General features: G+C 41.0%; 2 protein-coding genes across 2 annotated transcripts; both read left to right on the top strand.

The window, feature by feature from the left end:
* The first annotated feature begins 2,592 nt into the window (after positions 1-2,592).
* Positions 2,593-4,875, top strand: LOC119501302. The gene has a single exon (XM_037791601.1). It carries the CDS (start codon positions 3,442-3,444, stop codon positions 4,285-4,287), a length of 846 nt encoding a protein of 281 aa, XP_037647529.1. The 5' UTR covers positions 2,593-3,441; the 3' UTR covers positions 4,288-4,875.
* Positions 4,876-14,561: 9,686 nt separating this feature from the next.
* dpep2 (dipeptidase 2) lies at positions 14,562-22,337 on the top strand. The gene is made up of 12 exons (XM_037789975.1): positions 14,562-14,701; positions 14,972-15,121; positions 15,597-15,748; positions 15,862-15,988; positions 16,129-16,258; positions 16,659-16,809; positions 17,610-17,679; positions 18,215-18,391; positions 20,574-20,658; positions 20,749-20,824; positions 21,324-21,459; positions 21,703-22,337. Exons 3-12 carry the CDS (start codon positions 15,600-15,602, stop codon positions 21,904-21,906), a joined length of 1,305 nt encoding a protein of 434 aa, XP_037645903.1. The 5' UTR covers positions 14,562-14,701; positions 14,972-15,121; positions 15,597-15,599; the 3' UTR covers positions 21,907-22,337.
* The last annotated feature ends 495 nt before the right edge of the window (positions 22,338-22,832 follow it).

Raw genomic sequence — 22,832 nt, 5'->3', positions numbered from 1 at the left:
ATGTTTCTGTAATTGCTCCAACAGCCTGCCTTATGCTGAGCATATAGTTTTTCTGTGCGTGTGTGAGTGTACCCATCCAGTGGGCGTGTGCGAGTCTGTTAAGTGTGTGCAATATGCATGTGTGTGTGTGTGTGTTGCTCTGTCCCCCCCCTCCCCCACCCACCCACCAGGGCCGGCTGTGAGTTTGTGGGGCAGAACCAAGCCGCGGGCGAGCTCCACACGGAGCGAAATGACAGCCTCCAGGCCACCATTGGTTGATGACCGTGAAAACACTTGCGGTTAACGTAAAGTGAGCGACCGGCTGTCACAGCGAGGCACTGCGTCTTATGTGCAGCCCTGACAACAGCACAACAAGCCCCCTCTCTACAACTAGACTCCGCAGTGCTGCAACAAACAACAAAAGGGACAGCCCTACAATTCATAACATCAACCACTTCAGTCGTCTGAAGTACACAGCGAAGAGGGAGAGGAGCAAGACACAACCCCTACTATTTGTCACAGTCTTTGGGAATAAATGTTTTTTCTTTACTTGAATTCTGGTGGGCAGAGGAGAAAGCCGAAGGTGGTTGTTGAGGGAAGACAGGGAAGTGAGCGTGCGGGGGGAGAATGCCAAGACTGTCACTGATGCCAGCCAAGGTCAGATAAAGTGAGGAGTAAGTGCTTGGAGAGCTACAGGAGCAAGAGGCCAGCTCTGTGGAGGAGGTGCGAAGGGGTGAGTGGCCAAGCGTGAGCGCCGCCGCTGCCTCCACCCATCATTAAATGAAGCCACTTAAGGAAAAAAGGCTCGGCTCACAAAAAGGTCAATACACGGCACTTCTGTAAAGCACTGATGGTTTTCTCCGGCCATCTGGGGGATGGTTTTGTCTTTGATGGAGACACAAAAAGTTGTGAAGACACTTTGCTCAGAACCCTGCGTTTTTACTCAGCAAGCTGAATTCCTTAATCTATCCCACTCCCGCCAGCAAACAGGTCCCTGAAGTTAAACTGAGAAGCAATAAATGATGTGCCAACATCGTGTAGTAAGGAGGGGGTGATTACAGAGCTGCTTTTATCATCAATTTTAACCTCTCTGTGGTTAAATCTGACTTCTTTAACCCCCTGCCCTCTTGCTTTTCTTCCGTTGTCTCTAACTCTGAACACACACACGTGTGCACACACACAAACACGGTTTATTATGCAGTAACATTACCAGATCCCCTTAGGCAGCTGTGCATCTCTGTATGACTGATGAGGGTAATTTCTCCCAAACAACAGAATGATCACTTTGGTGGTGAGCGCTACAGACCTTCCTCCTCCTCCCCCTTGTCTTCCCTCTCTCCCGTTTTCTTTTTAGCTCACAAAAAAAAAGACAGATATTTGTCACTACGTCTCCCTGCAGCGTCTGGAACGGCTCCGGAGATAAATAGCCCTCCCACCCCTTACATACGGATTAGAAAAGAAAAAAAGTTAAATCATCCCATGGATCCAATCAATCTATTGATTCCTCAATGATGGTTCAAACTCTGTTAATAAAAAGACATTCACATCCAGTTTCCACTTGGAGCTGGAGATGTGGGGGGCTTTTCCTTATTTTTTCCTTGATTACCATAGGGATCCAATATAATACACATGCCATTGTGAATTAGCCTCACAGTAAGGACTGGGCTGAGCCACAGTGAGTTTATACTGTCTGTGTACTACTGTGCACCGTGGGATATACTGAGCAGAGAGTAGTTAGGACTGTCTGCCTCTCTCTCTCAGCCTCATAGGTTCAGCCTCAGTGGGCTGTCTTTACCTATTCTCCCATCTGTCAGTCACACACAAAAACAAATCCACCTGTCGGCCAGGAGACTGGGCTGAACGGGGCGACGCTACAGCTGTCTGGGCCCGGCTCGCCGCGGAAAGGGAGCGAGCCAGCGCCCTCCACTGGTGATGGAAAGCCCATTAAGATGCTTATTACCCCCACCTGTCAGCCCCATCTCCTCACCTGCACAGATACGCCAGACTAATGAAGACAGTCACTATTAATACAGCACCTTGAACATGGAAGTCATGCCTCCATGCTTTTTGTGGTCCTCGTGTCCTTGATCACTCCAAGGGCTCTCCAGCCTTGTAACAATATAACAATTCAAGCGTTCAAGAGACAGGCATTCTTACCGCGCCACTTGATTGCCTCAACAATGAAGCCATTAATGCCGCATTATGTAAATTGTAATGGTCACAAACATCTAATAGGGTAAAGGCAAAGTACAGTGCAATTTAATGCTGCTGACTTTCAGTGGCTCTTTGAAGGATGTTTTCAATTATAACCGAGCTAATTTAATTCATTGTTTCGCAGCTGAAAATGCATTTTTAAAGGTTGACTGAGTCTCTATTTCAGAACTCAGGTTTAATCAGTCATGTACAATGAACACTGGAACGTCCTCTAAAGAGATTGACAAAGTTGCCGGGGATCTGCGTTCGAGGTTTTAAAGGGACAAAGTAGCCCTGCCCTTCTCTTTTTTTCCCCTCAGATGGCAGGCTTCAGTCGTGGAGGGGAGGGGTGTTCATCTAAAAGATGAAAAGACCTGCGCCTTTAAGAGGGCTGTCTCCCCTTTCCCTCATGCTCCCCCTCAACCACACAGACACTCCTCCTGTGAGCATTTGTGAGGCAGCTCCTGTCCCTTATGTCTCTTTGTGGGGAACAGAACAGACTTCCCAGAGCATCACTGGAGACCAGACAGAGCTCCAGGGAGGACACCCCGGGTGCAGACCTCCATGCAACCCCGGCCTCAACTGCTGTGGACGCCAAGATGAGCACGAGGAGAGGAGACACACACCTACTCACGCTGGAGTAAAACAACCAAACAAGGAGGTGGAACTTAAACAGCTGGACAACCCAAGAGGTCAATTTTGAGTTGAAGGCGACATGATCTGCAGATCAAAAATCAACAGCGCTGGACTGGATCGCTCAGAAAAAGGTGGAGTCTTAATATGAGCTTTTAGTTTCTCTTTAGAAAAGTTTTGTTAAAGAAGAATCAACAAAGTACGCCATATCTTTTTGCAGCTATTAAGGATAAGAGCACCATATGAAATACATGCAAACGACGGAAAGAGGCTAATTGATCTTTTTATTATTTTTAATCCATCTCCAGAGCTCTTTCCAAATAGTCATTTGTGGTATGAAATTGAGATGCTCTTTAAAGAACATCTTGAATAGTCCCGACAGTGCTCTTAACTCACCAGCCAGGCGTTTATCTTATTTCACCAGCTCTTTCTGAGAGGGAGCATTAAAGACTTCATTGATAGTACTCTTGGGGAACCGGGTAATATTTCTTATGTGAAGTCTTGAAACTTTACAGCTGTTGACTGGAGGGAGAGAAAAAGTGCCACATGCATAAGAAAATGATGTTGAGCTGTTTTCTATGTGGGGGAAGTGTGTGTCTGGACTAACACTGCGCTGGAGCATTGAGGACAGGAGACATGTTTACAGGGTGTGGAGTGGTCAGTGGCCAGAACCAGTATCTGACCAGAGACGCTGTCAGGCCTCATCCCGGACTGGAGGTGAACAGGCCGATCCAAATGGAGAATGGGGTAATCCCGGGGACCTGCTCTGTCTACCAGGATCAAACTTACAGCAATGCTGGCCAGCTGGCTGTGGTCAACAATGTTTCAAGCCCGCTGAAGCCAACACCACTGCCGGTCCCTCCCCCTGCACTCAAACTAGGGCAGGAAGGGTTTAAGAAAGTCTGCCGAACTGAGGAGGACAGCCCCTGTCCCTTTCCAGGACTGGCCTCTGGGGTGCTGGAGATGCGCGTGAAGGAGGGAAGTAAGATCCGCAATTTAATGGGATTTGCCATGGCACGGATGCAGGGAGAGAAGGGCGTGAGTGGGGGAGGTGTGAGCGGAGGTGATGGTGGCGGGCTCAGGCAGGTGGTCTTCACCGGGTCAGGCCGTGCAGTCACAAAGACCATCACTTGTGCTGAGATCATGAAACGAAAAGTGGGCTCTCTGCACCAGCTGACCAAACTGCGGTACAAGGTGGTGAAAGAGGTGTGGGAGAGCAGCGAAGGGGGGGCGTCGGAGATGACGGTGCACAGGACGGTGCCCTCCATCAGCATCCTTCTCTCCAAAGACCCGCTGGATCCCCAGGAACCGGGCTATCAGCCTCCGGAGACTCTCAGTGCATTGTGGGACGAGAGGGAGGGTGTGGAATCCGCCTCGCAAACAGCATGCAAGAGACCTCTTGGACCTTTGCCATACAGCAGCTTCCCTCACTGTAAGAGAGTGTGTTTGGGGGAAGGAGTCTCAGTGCGCCCTCCTCACTGACTGGCTGAACCGGCGTCGAACAGTGGAGAGGATTGAATCAGGAGAGTTCATTTCGGCGCTGCCCTCCACTCAAGCACAATGCTGAGACAATCAGAACACTCACTCAGACAGAACAGTGCTTTCTCAGAAGAACTGAGTACCAATTCCAGCCTCCAGAGGTCAGTTCGACTGGGACCTGAAAGCTTGCCTCTGTACATATACAGCATTTAAGGGATGTGTTTCTCCTCGGCACGTCCAACATGGTCTTACTCACATCCACATTACTGTGATGTGTGCTATAAAATCTTTAACAGATTCACATCCCATTTCACACCGACAAAAGAAAAAGCCATGAATTGCACAGGTTCCAGATTCCTGCTTGCAGTAAACTATCTACAGCTTGTGGATAAAATCATTTATTAGCATCATGTTGCAATCATTTCTATTCCTCCATAAAGTGTAGCCTTTAAAAATACACAAGTAGGCCCAAGAATATAAAAACAGTTTAAAGCCATTGATGTATACGAAATGCAAAACATACCAATTTTATTTGTCTGATTATTAACTCAAAACAAAATTAAATAAATTGTTTTTTTTCTCCAATGGAAATTTTGTTTTGTACTTCATCTTTCTTACTCACACATCATTGAATTTGCACAGCTCTGATTGAACAGAAAATCACAGCGTGCTGATCTGTTGATAAGAATAAACGGCGGTGAAATTTGTCTGTAGAAAAAGCTGATTTAATGACAAAGCTGTTGATAAGGCACAGCTCCTAAACCAACCCAGCCTGACAGAAACGCCTAGGGCAGGAATACAGGCACAGATTATCATTAAGATAGCAACATAACATCACATAACACAGTGGAGAAAAGGATTAAAACTGGGCTTGACAGAGCTTCACACTACACTGTTCCTGTAAAATATGAAACCAAGGCAACACGCTATACTGCTTTCCCCTTTCAGCCAACAGGCCTACCCACCCACCATATCTATTGTATAGCGCTGTCTACCTCTTCCGCTATATTCAACCTTTTCTCAAGCTATATAATATGCTGAACAATGTGGTCTAAAAAGAGCCACGTTCTCACAGCAACATTATGCACTTTCAGTTGACTGACACAATAAATGAAATGGCTGCAGACTTTCCACAGTTGACAGTTTTTATGCATTGCCTCTGTGCATTTTCACGCCATTTAGATACCATTTTAGTTGCAAAAAAGGTACCGCCGAGTGATTGCTGAAGCTTAACTGGATGCTGCAGACATCTATGGCAATTGGATCAAAATTCAACTCCGAGCAGAATACACAGTGGTAGGGGGAAAAGAAAAAACAGCTGGCAGAGTACGTATTTAATTTTATGGATTAAAGATTTCTACATATACTTATTTTAAAAAAGTTGTCTAAAACAAGACAAACAAAATAAACCTTCCTGGGAATTATTTTATCTGAATACTTAAGAGCTTTTTTCCACTTAATCAACCGTGTCTTCTGGGGATAATAACTTAGACAAGTGGAACCTTGTCTGAAGCTTTTACTGTTGATCTTAATGAAAATCTGCAAACGCAGATGTCGGCCTCCTAAAGTAAATTAATCAAAGTGAATCCTAATGGGGAGACAATTCTGTTGCTGCTTAAAAAAGGAGCAAAAAAAGGGAGAGTTCACTTCTATGGAATTAGCGTTCAAATTCGTCTTTCAAAAGGAATACAAATCCTAATATTTCATACAATGGTCAGCCGGCGTTTTAACAGTCTATGGCGGACATAGTGATTAACCTCCCTCTCGATCCCATTAAATGAATCAGAGCACAGCAGAGCACCCAAGGTTGAATAAGAAATGCTGCGACTGCAATACAGCACACATGTAGCCAACTGTGTGTCCTCGAGACTGCTGGAAGGTTATCACTTTGGGTCGTTGTTATCACAGAGTTAACAGCTTTCACCCGAGAGCCTATGGGACAGTCAGCTCTGCGATGCGGGTCAAAAAGATAATGCCGCTATAAGTAAATTTCAAAATCGACCCGCATCTGTTATCAAGCATTAAGAATTCCGGGCCAAGTGTAAAATGCAGTGGGGGTAATTAGGGATAACGGGATAGCGTACCTGAGTGAGAAAACAGATAAAACATACTGACAAAAGCATTATCCCAGAGCTAAATCCGATGTGGCTGGCACGAAATAGCATGGTGGAGGAGTCAACAAAGTGCATTATAAGAATGTGGACAAGGTTATTCACAAGCCGAGAGCCCATTTTTGCCAATACTGTTTTTTTTCAGAGATGTAGTCAAGGTGGATTTAGTGGAGATGCAGGCCTGGACCTCAAATGCACCCTTTGTGTTTGGTTTACTTTGTACTCTATATATTCAGTATATTTAAACTGAGTGCATCAAAGGTTTAAAACACCTGCTGTTTCTATGAAACTGATTAGTTAAAGGACAACAGGTAAAATCCTGATCAAATTACCCATGCTTCAATCATTAAGGAGATTTACATAAAGATTATATGGCTGGGTGCAACTATAGACACTAGTGATGCCTATATCCCCCTCCGAGTATATAGGTTAGACATATTCAGTGAAATAATACAGTTAATTTCCTTGTGATAACTGTTAATGCAGCAGTTTTTAAGATACATCTAACTGTAGAGTGGATGACATTGTTTAAGAACAAATTTGATTTTTTAAAATGATTTCTTCAAAATGGTAATGCAGAGAAGACTATTTTTGCTTAATAATATCTAGGGCTGTCAAAGTTAACGCGATAATAATGCGTTAACGCAAATTTCTTCTAACGCCACAATTAGCAATTTTTATGTTGTAGCGGGTCCAGTTTTAAAGGTAGAGTGAAGATACTGGCATCCTATGAAACCAGAAAACCTAAGGAATCCATTGGTACCAACCGTGTCATACTAGCTTGTCACAAAGGAGGCTAAATAACACTCTACAGTTACGCTAACTTTTGGCGAGGAAAAAACTGGCATAGCCATTTACAAAGGGGTCCCTTGACCTCTGACCTCTAGATAAGTGAATGAAAATGAGTTCTGTGGGTACCCACGAGTCTCCCCTTTACAGACATGCTCACTTTATGATAATCACATGCAGTTTGGGGAAGTCATAGTCAAGTCAGCACACTTACAGCCATTTTATGATTTGAGTAAATTTTTTTATGCTAAATGCAGTACCTGTGAGGGTTTCTGGACAATATTTGTCATTGTTTTGTGTTGTTAATTGATTTCCAATAACAAATATATACAGTACATATATTTGCATACAGCAAGCATATTATTTGCCCACTCCCATGTTGATAAGAGTATGAAATACTTGACAAATCTCCCTTTAAGGTACATTTTGAACAGATAAAAAATGTGCGATTAATCGCGATTAACTATGGAAAATCATGCAATTAATCACGATCATAATATCTTAAATAGTTATTTAGTTATTAGATCATTAATAAAGAGCAGCATTATGTGCATTAAGACTGACCGATACGTAGTTATTTATTATGGCGGGCACAACAGTAGCGTTCTGTTTACCAAAGCCAATAACTACATGCACTGAATGTGAATAAATTCATTTTGAAGTTAACATAATGAAAGTGTTGGCACTCTATTTTTTCCCCCTCTCTGCCGCTGCAGCAGATGAGAGTGAGGTCTCTGGGATGGTGTGGGAGTTCGCTATCTCCCAGCCTCCAGATGGCTCCGTCTTCTCTTATCTAGAAGAATGGGTGCTGCCTCAATTTTTCAACTCGCCTTATCTGCGAATCCTTTAAATTGAATATTTACTGGGCCTGTGTTTTCTGCCTGTGTTAGCCCTCTGAAGTCGACATTCCTCTTGCTCGTCGAGACAGGCCAGAAAGGTTTTTCTCACTCATACACTCTCTTTGTCTGCCTTGTCCAAGTAATGGGACAGTGATTGATTATGTGATTGTCAGGAGAGAATGGGAAGGTTAAGCAGTTAAGCAGAGAGCAGTGGAGACATATTAACGGATGGCCGTAGAGGGAATATGTTCAACAATAGAGAAACGTACATTACCCAAACATGACATCAGGCGGACCTCAATTTTATGTCAGGAGTAAAATAGATTGAATTAATCACTTTCCCAACAGTCTATTGTTTCCTGCAGAGTATACACTAGAGGTTAAGAGAACACTTAAGCAGCCATTGAAAACATCTTATTGCAATATGACTGGCTGCGGTCTATCTGCATAAACAAGCCGTGCCACAGCTACTCCCTGGCAAGTGTCTGGAAATGTCTTTTCAAAACCATTTTGCGAAATGCCTCCATGTTGGATTAATCAGCGCAGCTGAGGATGTAATTGCTGTGCTGAAGTCAAAGCTGTAAGAGCAGATAATGAACGCTGACTACAGGGCTGCCAGAATCCAGGGCAGAAGAAATGACAAGTTCAGGGACCAAAATGTCCTCAGCATTCTTTCAAAAGCCCTGATAGAAAAGGAGGGCGCACTGTATTTACACTAAATAAAGACCATAAATCACCTATGACTTCGTGGTTGCCAACATGGAATGTGTATGGCTTGTGACAGCTGCATTGTGCTGTTAGAATTATAAAAGGAAATTGACACAAAATGAAGGATTTTCTCAAGCTCTTTAAATTATTTATGCACGGTTTTATGTACTTAGTAACAAGCATGCATCTGTCACTTCTGTGTAGCATATAGGTAATGTTCTTACATGATGGATGGGCTTACAAAAGGCGAAGAAAACCGACAAGGGTTTGTTCTGACTGCTGCTGCCCTCTGGTGGAGAAATAAGTTCAAATGTAGAAAAAGATGCACTTCTTTGCTCACGGATGCTATATCTGACAGACATCTATGGCCCTGTGCTCTAGTAGGGTTTGCACAACAAAGCTAAATAGTCACAGAATAGATTATTATCTGTAATCATATATCATTATAACACTGCATTTCAACAAACAATGTTGCTGTGCAATGGGAGCCACGGACAGTGTTATTTTTTTTAAAATCGTTAATGGCAATCTCAATGCTAGCCCATTGAAATGTTGCTTTTCCTCCTACTTTAATTTCAACAAGTGTAAAGACTACATTCAACCCTTTCATCATCATTCACTCTCACTCGCCATAATGAGAGGACTTCAGATTCAATTAGCTTAACGAATGTGAAGTATAAAGGATGTCTCCTATATTATGGAAAGCACTCATAATAATATACTCTGTAGAGTTTCTTCTGAAAGGCGCCGACGAGCAACAGGAGAGGCTACACTTACGGACTGATATTTGTGAAATTAAGTCAGAATGGAAAGATGCGCGCGCACACACACACACACTGCTGAAGCGGGACAGTTCAGACTTGAGGGAAAAGCCAGATAAACACAAACCTTTGCCCTGTGACCTCTAAGGTAAATATGTGCACATGTAAAAGGAAAATGCAGTGTTGCTGTGATTAACATGGTGACTGAACTGCTGTGTGTTCAGAGGTGAAAACCAACCAAGTAAACGGTGCATTGCTCTTAGGTTGCATATTAACATTCTTGAGTCTTCTATTCAGTACTGATAGAGTGATGAACAGTTGCTGCCTCTCGGCGTTATTGGAAAGTGCGATCAATATAATCATTGAAAAGAAAGCAGAGTGGTTTTCTTAAGCATCTTACCTTTGGAACAGCAAGAGACTAAACACCTCTCTACACACTTACCTACAACTCTGACGAATACACAGTCTAACTGTAGTAAGTATTATGCTGTCATTTTTGGTTTCATGGTGTTATTAAAAGTGCACTAACTGAATAGTTTCCAAGAGAGGTATTTATAAGTACAAATACTCCACGAAACCTCACCTTATTAATGCTTCTTTTTCGAATCCTTGTTTAACTTGCACTAGCTTTGACTTTCACTAATTGCTTATATATTTATATTACAGAATATTACTATCATTGCACAGCAGTTCAAGTTATAGTCTTATCTTTAGTGTCTCTTCTCAGTGTTTTATTTTTAAATGTTATCTAGACTATTTTGTGTATAATTCGGCCTATTAATTGTACCACCTACCTACCTTATTTGTTTTTGTGATTTACGTGAAGTAGCTGCTGTAACAGAGCAATTTCCCTTTCGGATCAATAAAGTACTTAAGCTCTAGCTAGTTAGCTAGCTGCAACTGTCAAGACAGACAGAGAGAAAAACAGCATTTAGGATCATAGATTCCGTAACAGTGTGTGCAATGTTCACAAGAATTGGTCTTTTGTTTGAAGTTTAGCAGTGCTAAACACAAATATACAAGCCTGACTACAAGTGAAGCATTTTATAGAATAATAATAAATAAATAACAATCAATAAACTCTCCCCAGCACCAATATCATTGTCAAAACCATGCTACAAACATTTTAATCATCTCAGCATTTAAATTAAAACAATGATAAACTTTTGACATGTATTTCTAAATCTGATTTTAGAGCAGAGTTCTTGGCAAGTAATTCTACAGACGTCCAAAAATGTTCTTTTTGAAACTATTATTAAAAGTAGCACAATTAAAGCTCCATATCTTTTATAACTGGTAAAAATCACCTGAGGCCAGCAGCATTTCCTAATTGAGTAGTTGTTTTTTTTTCCTCATGGTTAATTCAAAGTGCTTCTCTGAGATGCTATCTCTGCACTGTTTCATTAGGGGTTTTAAAGAAAAACATCATTATGTAGAAAATCTATTTGTTCTAAAAAGTGGTTCACCTAAGAGTGACTTAACCCCTGAACCCATATACTTTCCACCACATTATTTAAAACAGTAACAGTAGCTACACTATCAAAAATCTGCCTTAAGCTCCATCATCAAACAGTGAAAACTCCGTTAAACGTGAGTGATTTTTATCTCTCGTGCTGCCAGTCACATTCCACACCAAGGTCGACAATATGACTAAATGATTTGGTTAATTTGAATTCAAACAGTGTCAGCTGGGGGTCCCACTCCGCGCAGTGGGAGGACTGGTGAAGTAATATCAACACAGTTGTGATTACTCCATTGAAACGGTAGGGTGCTCCAATCAGAGCCAAATCGCTCTCCTCATTACAGACTACAAGGCCAGATCTCAGTGGGTGGACCGCGGAATCAGGCTCCGCATCTTCCCGCTGAAATTAATTGAAATTCATTTGTGGCACCCTGATGCTCCCCATCAACACAGACTCATTCACATTTTACACAATCCACCTCAGATTCATTAAGCACAAGCACATTTCAAGTTTGAAAAGCATGTAAAAGCAGAGGTTGTATTCTCTGGTCTGGACCAAGGCATTCAGGCCAGATTGTGTAGCTGCAGTTCGCTGTATCAGATGCATCTCTCCGGGAACGATTCTTGATAAGGCAAAGCAAAGTAATCTGATCAGCTACATGTATTGCTCCAGTGAAGTGGTGCCTGAATGTATTTACTGTTACTTAGGGTCTCCGGCAGCAATAAGTGACAACCTACCACGTATCAAAGATTCATACCAGATGCACCTCATGTATTTGGACTGGTGGTTTGGTAGAAGTCAACAGATAGTAATTAAATTGGTCACATTCAGGTGTCCTGCACACAGAATTCACCCTATCCCAGTACATTTACATCAACAAGGGTGCACTATATGGCCAAAGTGATCATACTGAATCCACTACAGACCAGGATGGTAGGAATTTATGTCTGCAGATGGTTCATATTGCATGCTACATGACTAGCATGCCTTTATCATATATGAGAAACTGATTTACAACATGCCAAATGGTTGCCATCCTTGTTTTACCCCACAAAAGTCCACATAAACAGTTTGTTATTATGCGTTCACAGAACATGCACTCTTTACACACCACAGGTAAAAGCTGTCCTCTCCACAAAACAAACCAAAGTACCACTCAAGCAAAAAAAAACAATTATCACGAAACACATTAACAGCTAATTCATTCGCCATTCCCACCACTACTCTTGGAAACTATTAAGACCTCCTCTACTGCTGAATGCTAAAGAACCAAACTCGTGCAAATACTGTGCCGCCATACAAATCTTAGTTGGTATTTGTAGATTATGTTGCTGTTTATCTCAGTCGAATTGTGCAATTTATAAACAGCTAAAGACATATAGCATTCAAGGGACGTCAAAATAATACACTATTAAAGAGAAATGCACTCTTACCTCGGGATCTTGTTCTTGCCCTGTTTTGTTGTGTGCTCCAAATGCCAAACTCTGACCTGCTGTGGACTCCTTCAGGTTTCTGACATCCACCTCTCTCAGGACCTAAAGTGGGCCCAACATTGACACCATCAGAAAAAAAAGGTTCAGCAGAGGATGTACTTCCTTCACCAGCTCAGGAAGTTCAACCTGCCTCAGGAGCTGCTGATCCAATGCTCGACCTTCTAACAAAAAACATGAGAATTATGTTTTTTTGATACCAAAGTATTAAAATCCACCTCCTTGCTATATATTTTCAGCCTAATCATCATTTTTACATTTGAGATTTGAGCATAGGCATTTTCAAGGAAGGCTTTTTTTACATGTCACAGTAGGAAAAGCACAGGAGGTGTAAATAATAAAATTAAAGAAGAACTCCATTTAGCTGTTTCGCTGTCAGGGTCCCACTGTGCCTGCTGGCTCACTGTCACACTGTCATGGTTTACTGGAACCCTTGAACAGAATCAAATGTTTGTTAATGTTATTTATACACAACTACTATGACAAGTCAAAAGTCCTCATGCACATTACCCTGAAAACCATCCCTATCCTGCCCCAGCCAGATATTCAGTGGGACCACAAGCGCCCAGCTCCCAAACATAAGAGAGTCAGGGGAGTAGCCAGCAACCACTTCAACAAACTCCCCAATGCTTGGATTTCTGGCCAATAACGACAACTTTAAACCAACTTGAATGTCCTCTCAACGCCTCAATCACACCATGATGCGTATGCATGAGTGTAAGCACCTCTCTGTATCTGCCTCAAAAGTTAAACTTGTGACATTCCTGCAACCTTCCTGCCATACAAGGCCTTACACCTTTCAGCCAGTATGTTTGGAAAATACTTGACCTACTGGCTGAAAACTTGCCAAAGCAGCCATATCAAAAGGAGAGAAAGCTAGATGTTGAAGCATGCTGGTCTGCTGGCATAAAATGATTTGGTGTGGCTTCAACAGAACATTGCATTATGTCCTGAAAACTTTGCATCACAACCATTATCTTCTGACTGCCTCTGGTCTGAATACTACCTGGATTCTGGCTACTAGAGTGATACATGATCTGAAAGTTATCTGGCCTCCCAATCCACATGTTGATAAAGGTAGCATTCTTTGCCTTCTGAGTATATCCTCAAAACTTTATTTTTTATCCAACCACTCATAGAACTCTGCACAGCCCCTTCACTTTTTAAGGTCCCCCAAAAAAGTTGGTTGGCACTCAGCAGCACATTTATGGGCTGTTTAGGCCTATATTCATCCAATGCAACTTTGTTGAACAACACTTGATGAAGACTTTTTGATTCCTCAAACCTTCTTCAATTCAGCTGTAACAAAGAGTTTAAACTAATAGCCTAGCTAAATGTTGTTGTTTTTTTTATCAGGTTTATTTATCTATTTCAATCTTTGTCCCATTACATATTAATATTTGCGTGGTTATAATATCTTTCGACTTACTTGTGTCACTTTCCAAGGCCATGCTTCCATTAGGTGTCACTTCAAGTAGGTACCTGTAGACCTAATTAGCCTGTAGAGGTAGCGATGACGTGATGTGTAGGTGACGAACGAACCGGCTCAAAGAGCCGACTCTTTTAAGTGAACGATAAGACCCGTCCGAGAGTTTTTTTTTTATTAATTCAAGGCACAATGATAGGATGATCGTCTCCGCGCCACGGGCACTCTATGCACTGACTGTGACTGAATGTTGTGAATGACGTCCAATCAGGTGATGACAGACAAGGATCATACCATCAAGCAGGGAGGGGGGGGGGGGCGGAGGTGCATGGCGCGCTGACGGTGTACAGGTACAGAGCAGGAGGGAGAGGAGGAGAGAAAGAGAGAGGAGTGCGGTGCACGAATAGCAGACAAGATGAGTGGCAGTCGGAAACGAAGCAGCATGTAAAGTTATGGTATTCTTGAAATTATAAGGTTTAGTATAATTATATTGAATAATTTAAGTGATATATGTGCACACATACTAATAATAGGTCAAAACATTGCTAAATTTGGCTGAATTATAAAAGGCAGAAGTGATAAAATGAAGAGCCGTTTGGGAGCCGAAAGAGCCGGCTCTTCTTGGTGAGCTGAGCCAAATGATCTGGCTCACTAAAAAGAGCCGAAATTCCCATCACTAGTAGCGATGACGTGATTGGGCCAACAGAGGGCGACATCAAATCCACAGGTCTCTACGGTGCTTTCACGTGCTCCTCGTAAATTCGGGCTTCAGAGAAAAAGAAGCAACACAGTTGAATAAAGAAGTAGATGAATAAAACTGCACAAGGCAAGTATGAAAACCTTAATATTTAAATGTTTACCCCAGTGTATTTTTTTTTCACTTGAGCCACTTGTTTATCTGGTCTGTAAGCATCGTTATAGCTACACTACACTGAAACACTAACAAATGTGCATGCTTTGAAAGTGAAGATAAAGAAGAAGTGATAGAAGTTAAAGTCCATCTGAGTTACAGCCATCATTCTAAAGACAACATTAAATAATGTGTTTGTTAGGCTAAACAAAGTCAGTATTCTGAACTATGTTTTTTTTTTTTCCGCCAGGACTTGAATGCAGCAGCCAGCCCAGCTGCGAGTATGTTGTATGGGTTTGTTCTACATGTTATTGGGGCGGAGAGCTGGAAAGTTCATACTGTTTTTGTGCAGCTGCTCACCAAGGTGGTCACAACAAGTTGCTTTTAAACGACCTGGCAGGTAAGTCTGTTGTTGTTGCTTGAATTGAATTTTATAGACACAAACATTATGTTATGGATAATGAGGATGCATCATTGTTTTACTGTCCAGTTGGCAATTTCATAATGAGCTACACCTTAAAATTATAGTCTGTTTCTGTGTGGACTTACAGTGATGTTTCTTTTGTTCTAATAAGTAGTGAGAATACAAGATTCAGTCATACTATTAAATCTCATCAGTTATAATGTAATGTATTTCAAGTAGGAGTTCATATACAGTGGTATACAATGATCATGTTTTATTTCTAACTGTCACTCTAGCCTAATATTTCTATAATATTTCTGCAAAAGGGACTTATCTGTGCAGTGATATAAGTTCCCTTCCAAAAATTCATTATAAATCCCCAAATAGTCAATGTTGGTGTATGGTGTGTGTGTGTCTCCTGACCATGCAGTTGATATTTATCAGATAACTGTGGTGTGTTTTCTCTCCTCAGAGTATGCCTTCCAGGAAGAGTGCAAGTGCTTCAAGCAGCTTCTGGATGAAGTGCCATCTGGTGGTTCTCTCCTCTTTGTGTTGTTTGATATCTGGATACTCTGAGAGAGATAGAGTACATGACTTGATGTCCAGATATCCTCTTATTGATGGGTAAAGAAGATCTGTCTCGTCTACACAGCAGTTTCATTCGTGGAAGTGAATCAAAATTGAAATGCCTCTTGTTCCTTATACCCTCTCTCTCTCGCTCTCTCTCCGTCTTTCAGTCACAATGACCTAGCTCTCCAGCTGAGGATACTTCACAACAATCAACTGAGCAAAATTGACCTTCATAATGTTAGCAAAGTGGCCACCGACATCACCCGTCTCCAAGCAGGCAAAGTACAGGCACAGGTATCCAGAGAGTTGCTTTTGAATATCTACTATATGTTCATGTTGTGGAAAGATCCAACCTAGAATGACTGTCACCTCAGTAACTTTTAAATGTCTCTTGTGTCGTTCTCTTGTGTCACGTCCCCCTGTCCCTTTGTCAGATGTTTGCGGTCTATGTGATGTGTGGGGCCCAGGAGAAGGATGCTGTGAGGCTGACTCTGGAACAAATAGATGTGGTCAGACGCATGTGCACTGAGTACAAGGACTTTGAGCTGGTCACATCTGCCCACGGTATACCTGTAGTACACCATAACATGGCATCCCCAAAAAACACTACGGAGATGAAAGAGGGATTGAATCTAGTTGATTATCTACAATTATAAATCAGATTTTTCTTGTTTCTAGTATGAATGTATGTAAAAACATCCATAATCATGTGATTTGTGAATCCATACTATGTCTTATTTATTTACAGTCCATATGAAAGAGCCATGAAAGTTCTAATGATCTTTGCTTCGTAATGATAAGTGCATTACATGAAGTGATTAATAGAGTGTTACATACTCGCTTACAAGTAATTATAACATACAAAATAATTGTGATTCATTCTTTCTTCCCTGGAGAGTTTTTTAAATTTGGTTGGATGCATTCATCATGAGTCATACATGTGTGTGTGTGTGTGTCACTACAGAGCTGAAGAACTCTGAGATGAGGCATAAGATCGCCTGTCTAATAAGTATTGAAGGGGGCCACTCCATCGACAGCAGCCTGCCAGCCCTGCGGATGTTTTACCAGCTCGGGGTCCGCTCCATGTCCCTCACACATACCTGCAATACACCCTGGTAAATAAGAGATTTATTCTGAATGCATTATGTTACTTAGAATGATGCGTATGATTTATATATTGCAGAAAGTCAATGATGGCCATATGACTCAACAGATTATCAATACTAAGGGATACAGCAAAACATGATCTATATGATCCGACACAAATATTTGGATTTTAAACTTACTATAAAGCTACTGTAGTTATACTTTATACGACTGTATAAAATGCAATGTTTTCAATCATTTTGTAATGATTTTTGCAGACATTGTTCATTGTCCTGTACCAGCACTATACCTTAACCACATAAGCTTCTCGTGCTACATTTTAGATTAAGGACTGACTGAATGGAAAGGTCGAATTAATTTACATCTTATTCCTTCTATGCAAATTAACCTGTTTTTGTACTCTCTTTGTAACTTGACATTGCATGTAGTTTAATGTGCCCAAGCCAGATGCCAAGACTGGATAAGCAAGACCAGTGGTTTTCAAAGTTGGTCCTGGGACCCCCAGGGGTCCTCGGGGGGGGGGGTCACCAGCAAAAAGGGGAATTATTTATTTTCACTATAATTCTATCGATAAGTAACACGATGACATAATGTATGACTAATTTGGTCTTGGCTGTCATACACTCTCTGTAATAAAACATCTTAAAGTAAAAATCAGGGGGGGCCCTGGGACAAAATCTTATTAAATGGGGGTCCGTGCTCTAATTTGTGTAAGTTTAGGGGTCCTTGACGTGAACGTTTTTGGAACCACTGCACAAGACAACACTTTCATGATTTGTGGTTTTGACAGTGTTCTTTTTCAATGCAGGGCTGAATCATCCTCAAAACTGTATAATGTCTATCAGAGACAGAACAACAGCCTGACACGCTTTGGAAAGGTGAGCTTAATATTCAGTAATATCAAAGACTGTACAGAATTGCTTCGATTATCACATTCCACGCAGCATGTGTCTTGCTGGTTTTGGCTAGGCTTTTTTGAAAAGGTATTAGGACATAACACCTGCTGTATATTTAAGATGAAGATCTTACTCAAAGTGAGAAACGCATGCATCATTTGATAGATATGACAGTTAATGATGATGACTGATTGCTGACATAGAATTAAAACTTATTAACTTAACTTCCTAATTGTGATACTAGGGCTTTAACCAAGTCCAAATGCAGTCGATATGATAGTCATTTTTAAGCCTTGAGACACTCCAGTAATGGATTGTGCCAAAGAAAGTGGACCTTATTAAAGTTGGTAAATGCTCTGCATACTTAATGCTCTTTCTCTCTTGAGGACTTCCTCGATTGCTCTCTGCACGAGTGTGTTTACATGCGTGTAGGTGTAACCATCTCCTGTTGTCAGCTGAATTGACATCCTTCCTTCCCATGATACTGTAAATGGCTTTTGATAATGTGTTTTTCCAGGCCGTGGTGGAGGAGATGAACAGACTGGGGATGATCGTGGATCTCTCCCACTCTTCTTGGGATACCGCCTCGGCCGCGCTGAAGCATTCCAAGGCTCCCGTTATTTTCAGCCATTCATCTTCCTTCTCCATCTGCAACCACGGGCGCAACGTACCTGACTGGCTGCTGAAGGATCTGGTGAGAAAACCAATTCAGAGTGGGTGATTAATTGCTTCCTTAGCTGCTTGATTAAATCTTATCACCCAAACAACTGATTCATTTATTGTAAATATGATTTTTTTTTTTTTTTATTTATACATCTGACAAAGATGACACATGTTTTCATTTAGTGTTTTTTGTGCATCAACAGGATCAAACCATTCTGAACAGATTTCCACCATTAAACAATTATTCTATTTCAGCCCACTAACGCTCAGTATAATTGATTCTAAATCCAAAGGGAATAATATTTGCGGGATCAATAAATCAGGTCTCATTGTTGACCTTTTATTGTTCCACATCCTCCATAATTTCCACAACCATGTTTGCTTCCCACCAGTTTCCTCTCTAGTCTCACCATACAGCACACTGCACAAATATGAAATGAGCCTGATAATGACCCACTGAGTGAGATTTAACATCTAGATCAACTGCACTTTGTATATTTCAGACTGTTGTAGTTGTCAGTCTGTGTGGTACAGAGTTTCCAACATTAAACAATGATTCACAGTCTGAAAAAAACTGGTAGAAGGTACTAATGATGAGTGTTTTCCTCCAGCATAGTGTAAGCAGTTAGAATAAGATATTACAAGAATTTTACGAGCCAAAACTCCAAAGTGTACGTTCGACCATTCTTTAGTCGATTTCTACTATACTTTCATCTTGGTGCTGTGGGCGAGACTTACTGTAAACTGCTTTATCTTGGTTGTTATGAGGTTGATGATCAAAGAATCAAACCTGAATGTACTGTTTGACTTTTGGAAGCTTTTTATCCGCTGCCAGTCAGTTTTGCACTCTGTACTTGTGTAATTTATTTATGCTGCCATTAGTCCATGTCCTCATTCAGCACCAATTCATTACTAACTTCTCCAATCCTCCCACTTGAGTCTAGAACATCTGTTTTTATAGGCTGCTCACAATAGAAGATCAATCTCCATCACCACTAGCACTTTTCCACATTTATCCAACATTATGAGAAATTGAGTCCCATCCCAGGATACATTAATGTAATCAATTTATCTCAGTTTTTGCTGAACACAACTACCAGCAATATATGTTAAAATCTTTAATGACATCTCGTCTTACTTTGTAGATATTTATATCATATGTGGTTAGGAATAGTATATTTACCATTAAAGGTACCTTGTGCAGGATTTGGTGAAATCTAGTGGTGTGGTTGCAGATTGCAACCAACTGAGTACCCCTCCGCTCACTCCTCGCTTTCCAAAACTGCGGTAACGCAAGCCGCCGAGTGTTAAAACAGTAGTAACGGCGTTCACCTCGCTCAGAGGCCATCCTTACCATAATAACACAACTTTAGGAGCAATGGAAGTCAGATGGCAGCTGGCGGTACCACGGTTTTGCACTTTGCGGCTCACGTTCACAAGCATGTCAGTGAACTACGGTGGCCTTCAGGTAACATAAAAACGCAAAAGGCTCTCTCTAAAGCCAGTGTTTGGCTGTGCTACTGTAGAAACATGGCGGAGCAACATGGTGGACTCCGTAAAGAAATGCTCATTCTAAGCTAACAAAAACACAATTCTTAGTTTCAGGTGATTATACATTAATGAAAACATAGTTATGAATATTAAAGTCCATTTTTGTTAGTAGATCCCCCAAAATGTTACACACTGTTCCTGTAAGTATTTTCCATGCCATGTTCAGTGTATTTCTCATCATTCTAAATGTCAGTATAAAAATCCATCATGAAACATCCACAGTTTTTTGAAACCCTCCCAAAAAACATCATGAAATAATCATTGAGTTTTTGATTTGCTTCTTAATGTAAATTTGGCATGTACAATATATCAACCTGTTGTCGCAGTAGATGCAGACTAAATAACAATAGAATGTAGTAACATGGATGTATTTCTTTTACTGTACTTACTGTAACTTCAACCCCTTAGATCCCTCATGAGCGGGCATGTTTCTCTCATTATACTACAGATTTCTGTTTTTTTCTGCGGCAGCACAGGGTTACAGGGAGATGGAGATAACACAGGCACAAACTGGATGTTTACCACATTTGCCAGTACAAGTAGTGAATGCAAATGAGACGGAAATAAAGGCTACTTGTGTCTGAACATTTTTAGTTAATGCTTCTCCATTAATGTCTTCTTTTTACTAGACTTGGCAGTGACGCTTGTGTGTTGTGTTTCAGAAAAAGAAACGGGGGTTGATCATGGTGAATCTCCACAGCAAATTCATATCCTGCAGGGATGAAGCAAACATCTCTCGTGTGGCTGGTGAGGCATCCATGTTTTCGTCATGAAGTAAATCCGTAGTTTGTATTTCTCATATCTCAGTTGATTTATTATTCCACCCGGGTTTTACAGACCATTTTGATCACATTAAGAAGGTGATCGGAGCTGAGTCGATAGGAATTGGAGGGGACTTTGAAGGTGCTGTGAGGTAAGAAATATTCACATTATTGCAAACATACAGATAGAAGCACTAAGTCAAAGGACAATAAATGTGCATATCTTCTATCTTTTGACTAGCATGAGTGGGGATCTTCAGACTGACACAACTTACACACATAGAAACCAAAATAAAACAAAGCTCATGCCAGTCTTTGGCACTTTCCAGATCAATGCTGGGCTTTTGTTAGCCTGTCATGATATCAACAATTTGGCTGTCTCAGCTGTCAACAGGCTGACAAATGGTAAAAAAAATCAATAACGTTGTACTTCTAACAGGCATAAAGAGAGAGTCGGTGTAGTAGATTTGCTGCAGAATGGTGGGCATTGAATGATTTTTTTTCCCTTGCATGCAGACACAATCTAGTCCAAACAGGAATGTCACAAAACAAATGGTATTGAAGGACTAAATTTACAAATAAAGTGTTTATTATTATTATGACTTTTGCTAAGTAAATATCCATGAATTGAAATGTGTTTTTCGTTCGCAGCTTTCCTAAGGGGTTAGAGGATGTGTCAAAGTATCCTGCCCTGATCCAGGAACTCCTACAAAGGAACTGGACTGAGAATGAGTTGGCTGATGTCCTTCGAAAAAACTTCCTGCGAGTGTTCGAGGAGGTTGAGAGGGTAAGCTAGAGCATTAATTCATTTTATGTCAAAGAACAGCCTTCTCTAATAAATGGAGGGTAGGTAAGTAATTTGAAAGGCATATTTTCACTCCATATCTCGGCCACAGAGGTGACTGATTTGGCTATAATGAGGATAAAATCCTGCATGTTAGAAAATGTCTATAGTCTGTATTGTTTGTGTATTCAATATATGTGTGTCATATATCGCCTCCTTCTCTTGTCTCACTGTATTTCCCCACAGGTCCGTGATGACTTGACTTCGAAACAGCCCAGTGAGGTCCAGATCTCTTTAGAGGAGGTGCAGAACCCGTGCAGGCTGGTCCTCAGACCTCCTGACCCAAGAGGGCCCTCTGAGCGTCCCTCCTCCAGAGCCCAACATGAACCAAAAGGTCTGCTAATCCTGGCCATAGTTCTGCTGCTCTCCAGCCTAATTATGATTGAATGAATATTTAGAAACTCAGCTCAGCTACACCTAAAGTGCATTTAAGTTTTAATATAACTAAGGAGAGCTTAAAGCTTGAAAGGTGCTATATAAATAAATTGTTATTTATGAGATTGCTGTTGTAGGTCATCCAAGCACTCTACAGGTCAGTAAAGATAAGAAAAAAAAGTATTCAATGTGTAGCCCCATTTAAGAGGTAATTTAAATGCCAACCTCTGGATATACAGTATGCTATACATATACAAAATATAAATAATATATACAATATACAGACCATCAGTCCTCTGAGAGGCACTTTACCATACGTTTTGGAATTCATTTATTACATATTGAATGTGTTGTACCTCTGCTGACATCACCTCTATGAAAACCTTATTACATGAAGGAGAATAATCAGTTTTTGATCAATAAAACTGCAGAGATGGCACTTTCAAGTTGTTTGAAATATGTATTTTTATTTTTTGTTTTGAAGGATTTTTTTTTTTTTATCTCTTGTTGACCAATGAGCAGGAGGTGAGGTCACTAGCCCGGGGAAGGTAAACAATTCAGTTACAGTGCAGTTAAATATACAATATTGCATCATCAACATACCATATCATACTAACTATGTATTGCTATAATTAGAGCTGCAACGATTAATTGATTAATTAGTTGTCAGCTATTAAATTATTCGCCAACTATTTTGATAATTGATTAATCGGTTTGAGTAATGTTTTAAGAAATAAAAAAAGTCTAAATTCTCTGATTCCAGCTTCTTAAATGTGAATATTTTCTGGTTTATTTACTGCTGTATGACAGTAAACTGAATATATTTGAGTTGTGGACAAAACAAGATATCTGAGGACGTCATCTTGGGCTTTGGGAAACACTGATCGACATTTTTCACAATTTTTAAAAAAAATTTTACCAAACAAATAATCGATTAATCT

Source organism: Sebastes umbrosus, chromosome 2, assembly GCF_015220745.1.
Source record: "Sebastes umbrosus isolate fSebUmb1 chromosome 2, fSebUmb1.pri, whole genome shotgun sequence".
NCBI lineage: Eukaryota > Metazoa > Chordata > Actinopteri > Perciformes > Sebastidae > Sebastes > Sebastes umbrosus.
Note: the sequence above shows the minus strand (reverse complement) of the source record. Positions and strands in the feature narration are given on the sequence as shown.

Excerpts from the sequence above, each read along its gene's own strand:
- LOC119501302 (XM_037791601.1), top strand. The coding sequence starts at position 3,442 with ATGTTTACAGGGTGTGGAGTGGTCAGTGGCCAGAACCAGTATCTGACC.
- dpep2 (XM_037789975.1), top strand. The coding sequence starts at position 15,600 with ATGCCTTCCAGGAAGAGTGCAAGTGCTTCAAGCAGCTTCTGGATGAAG. Across the intron at positions 15,749-15,861 it reads AGATATCCTCTTATTGATGG|TCACAATGACCTAGCTCTCC; the intron begins GTAAAGAAGATC and ends TCCGTCTTTCAG. Across the intron at positions 15,989-16,128 it reads CAGGCAAAGTACAGGCACAG|ATGTTTGCGGTCTATGTGAT; the intron begins GTATCCAGAGAG and ends TCCCTTTGTCAG.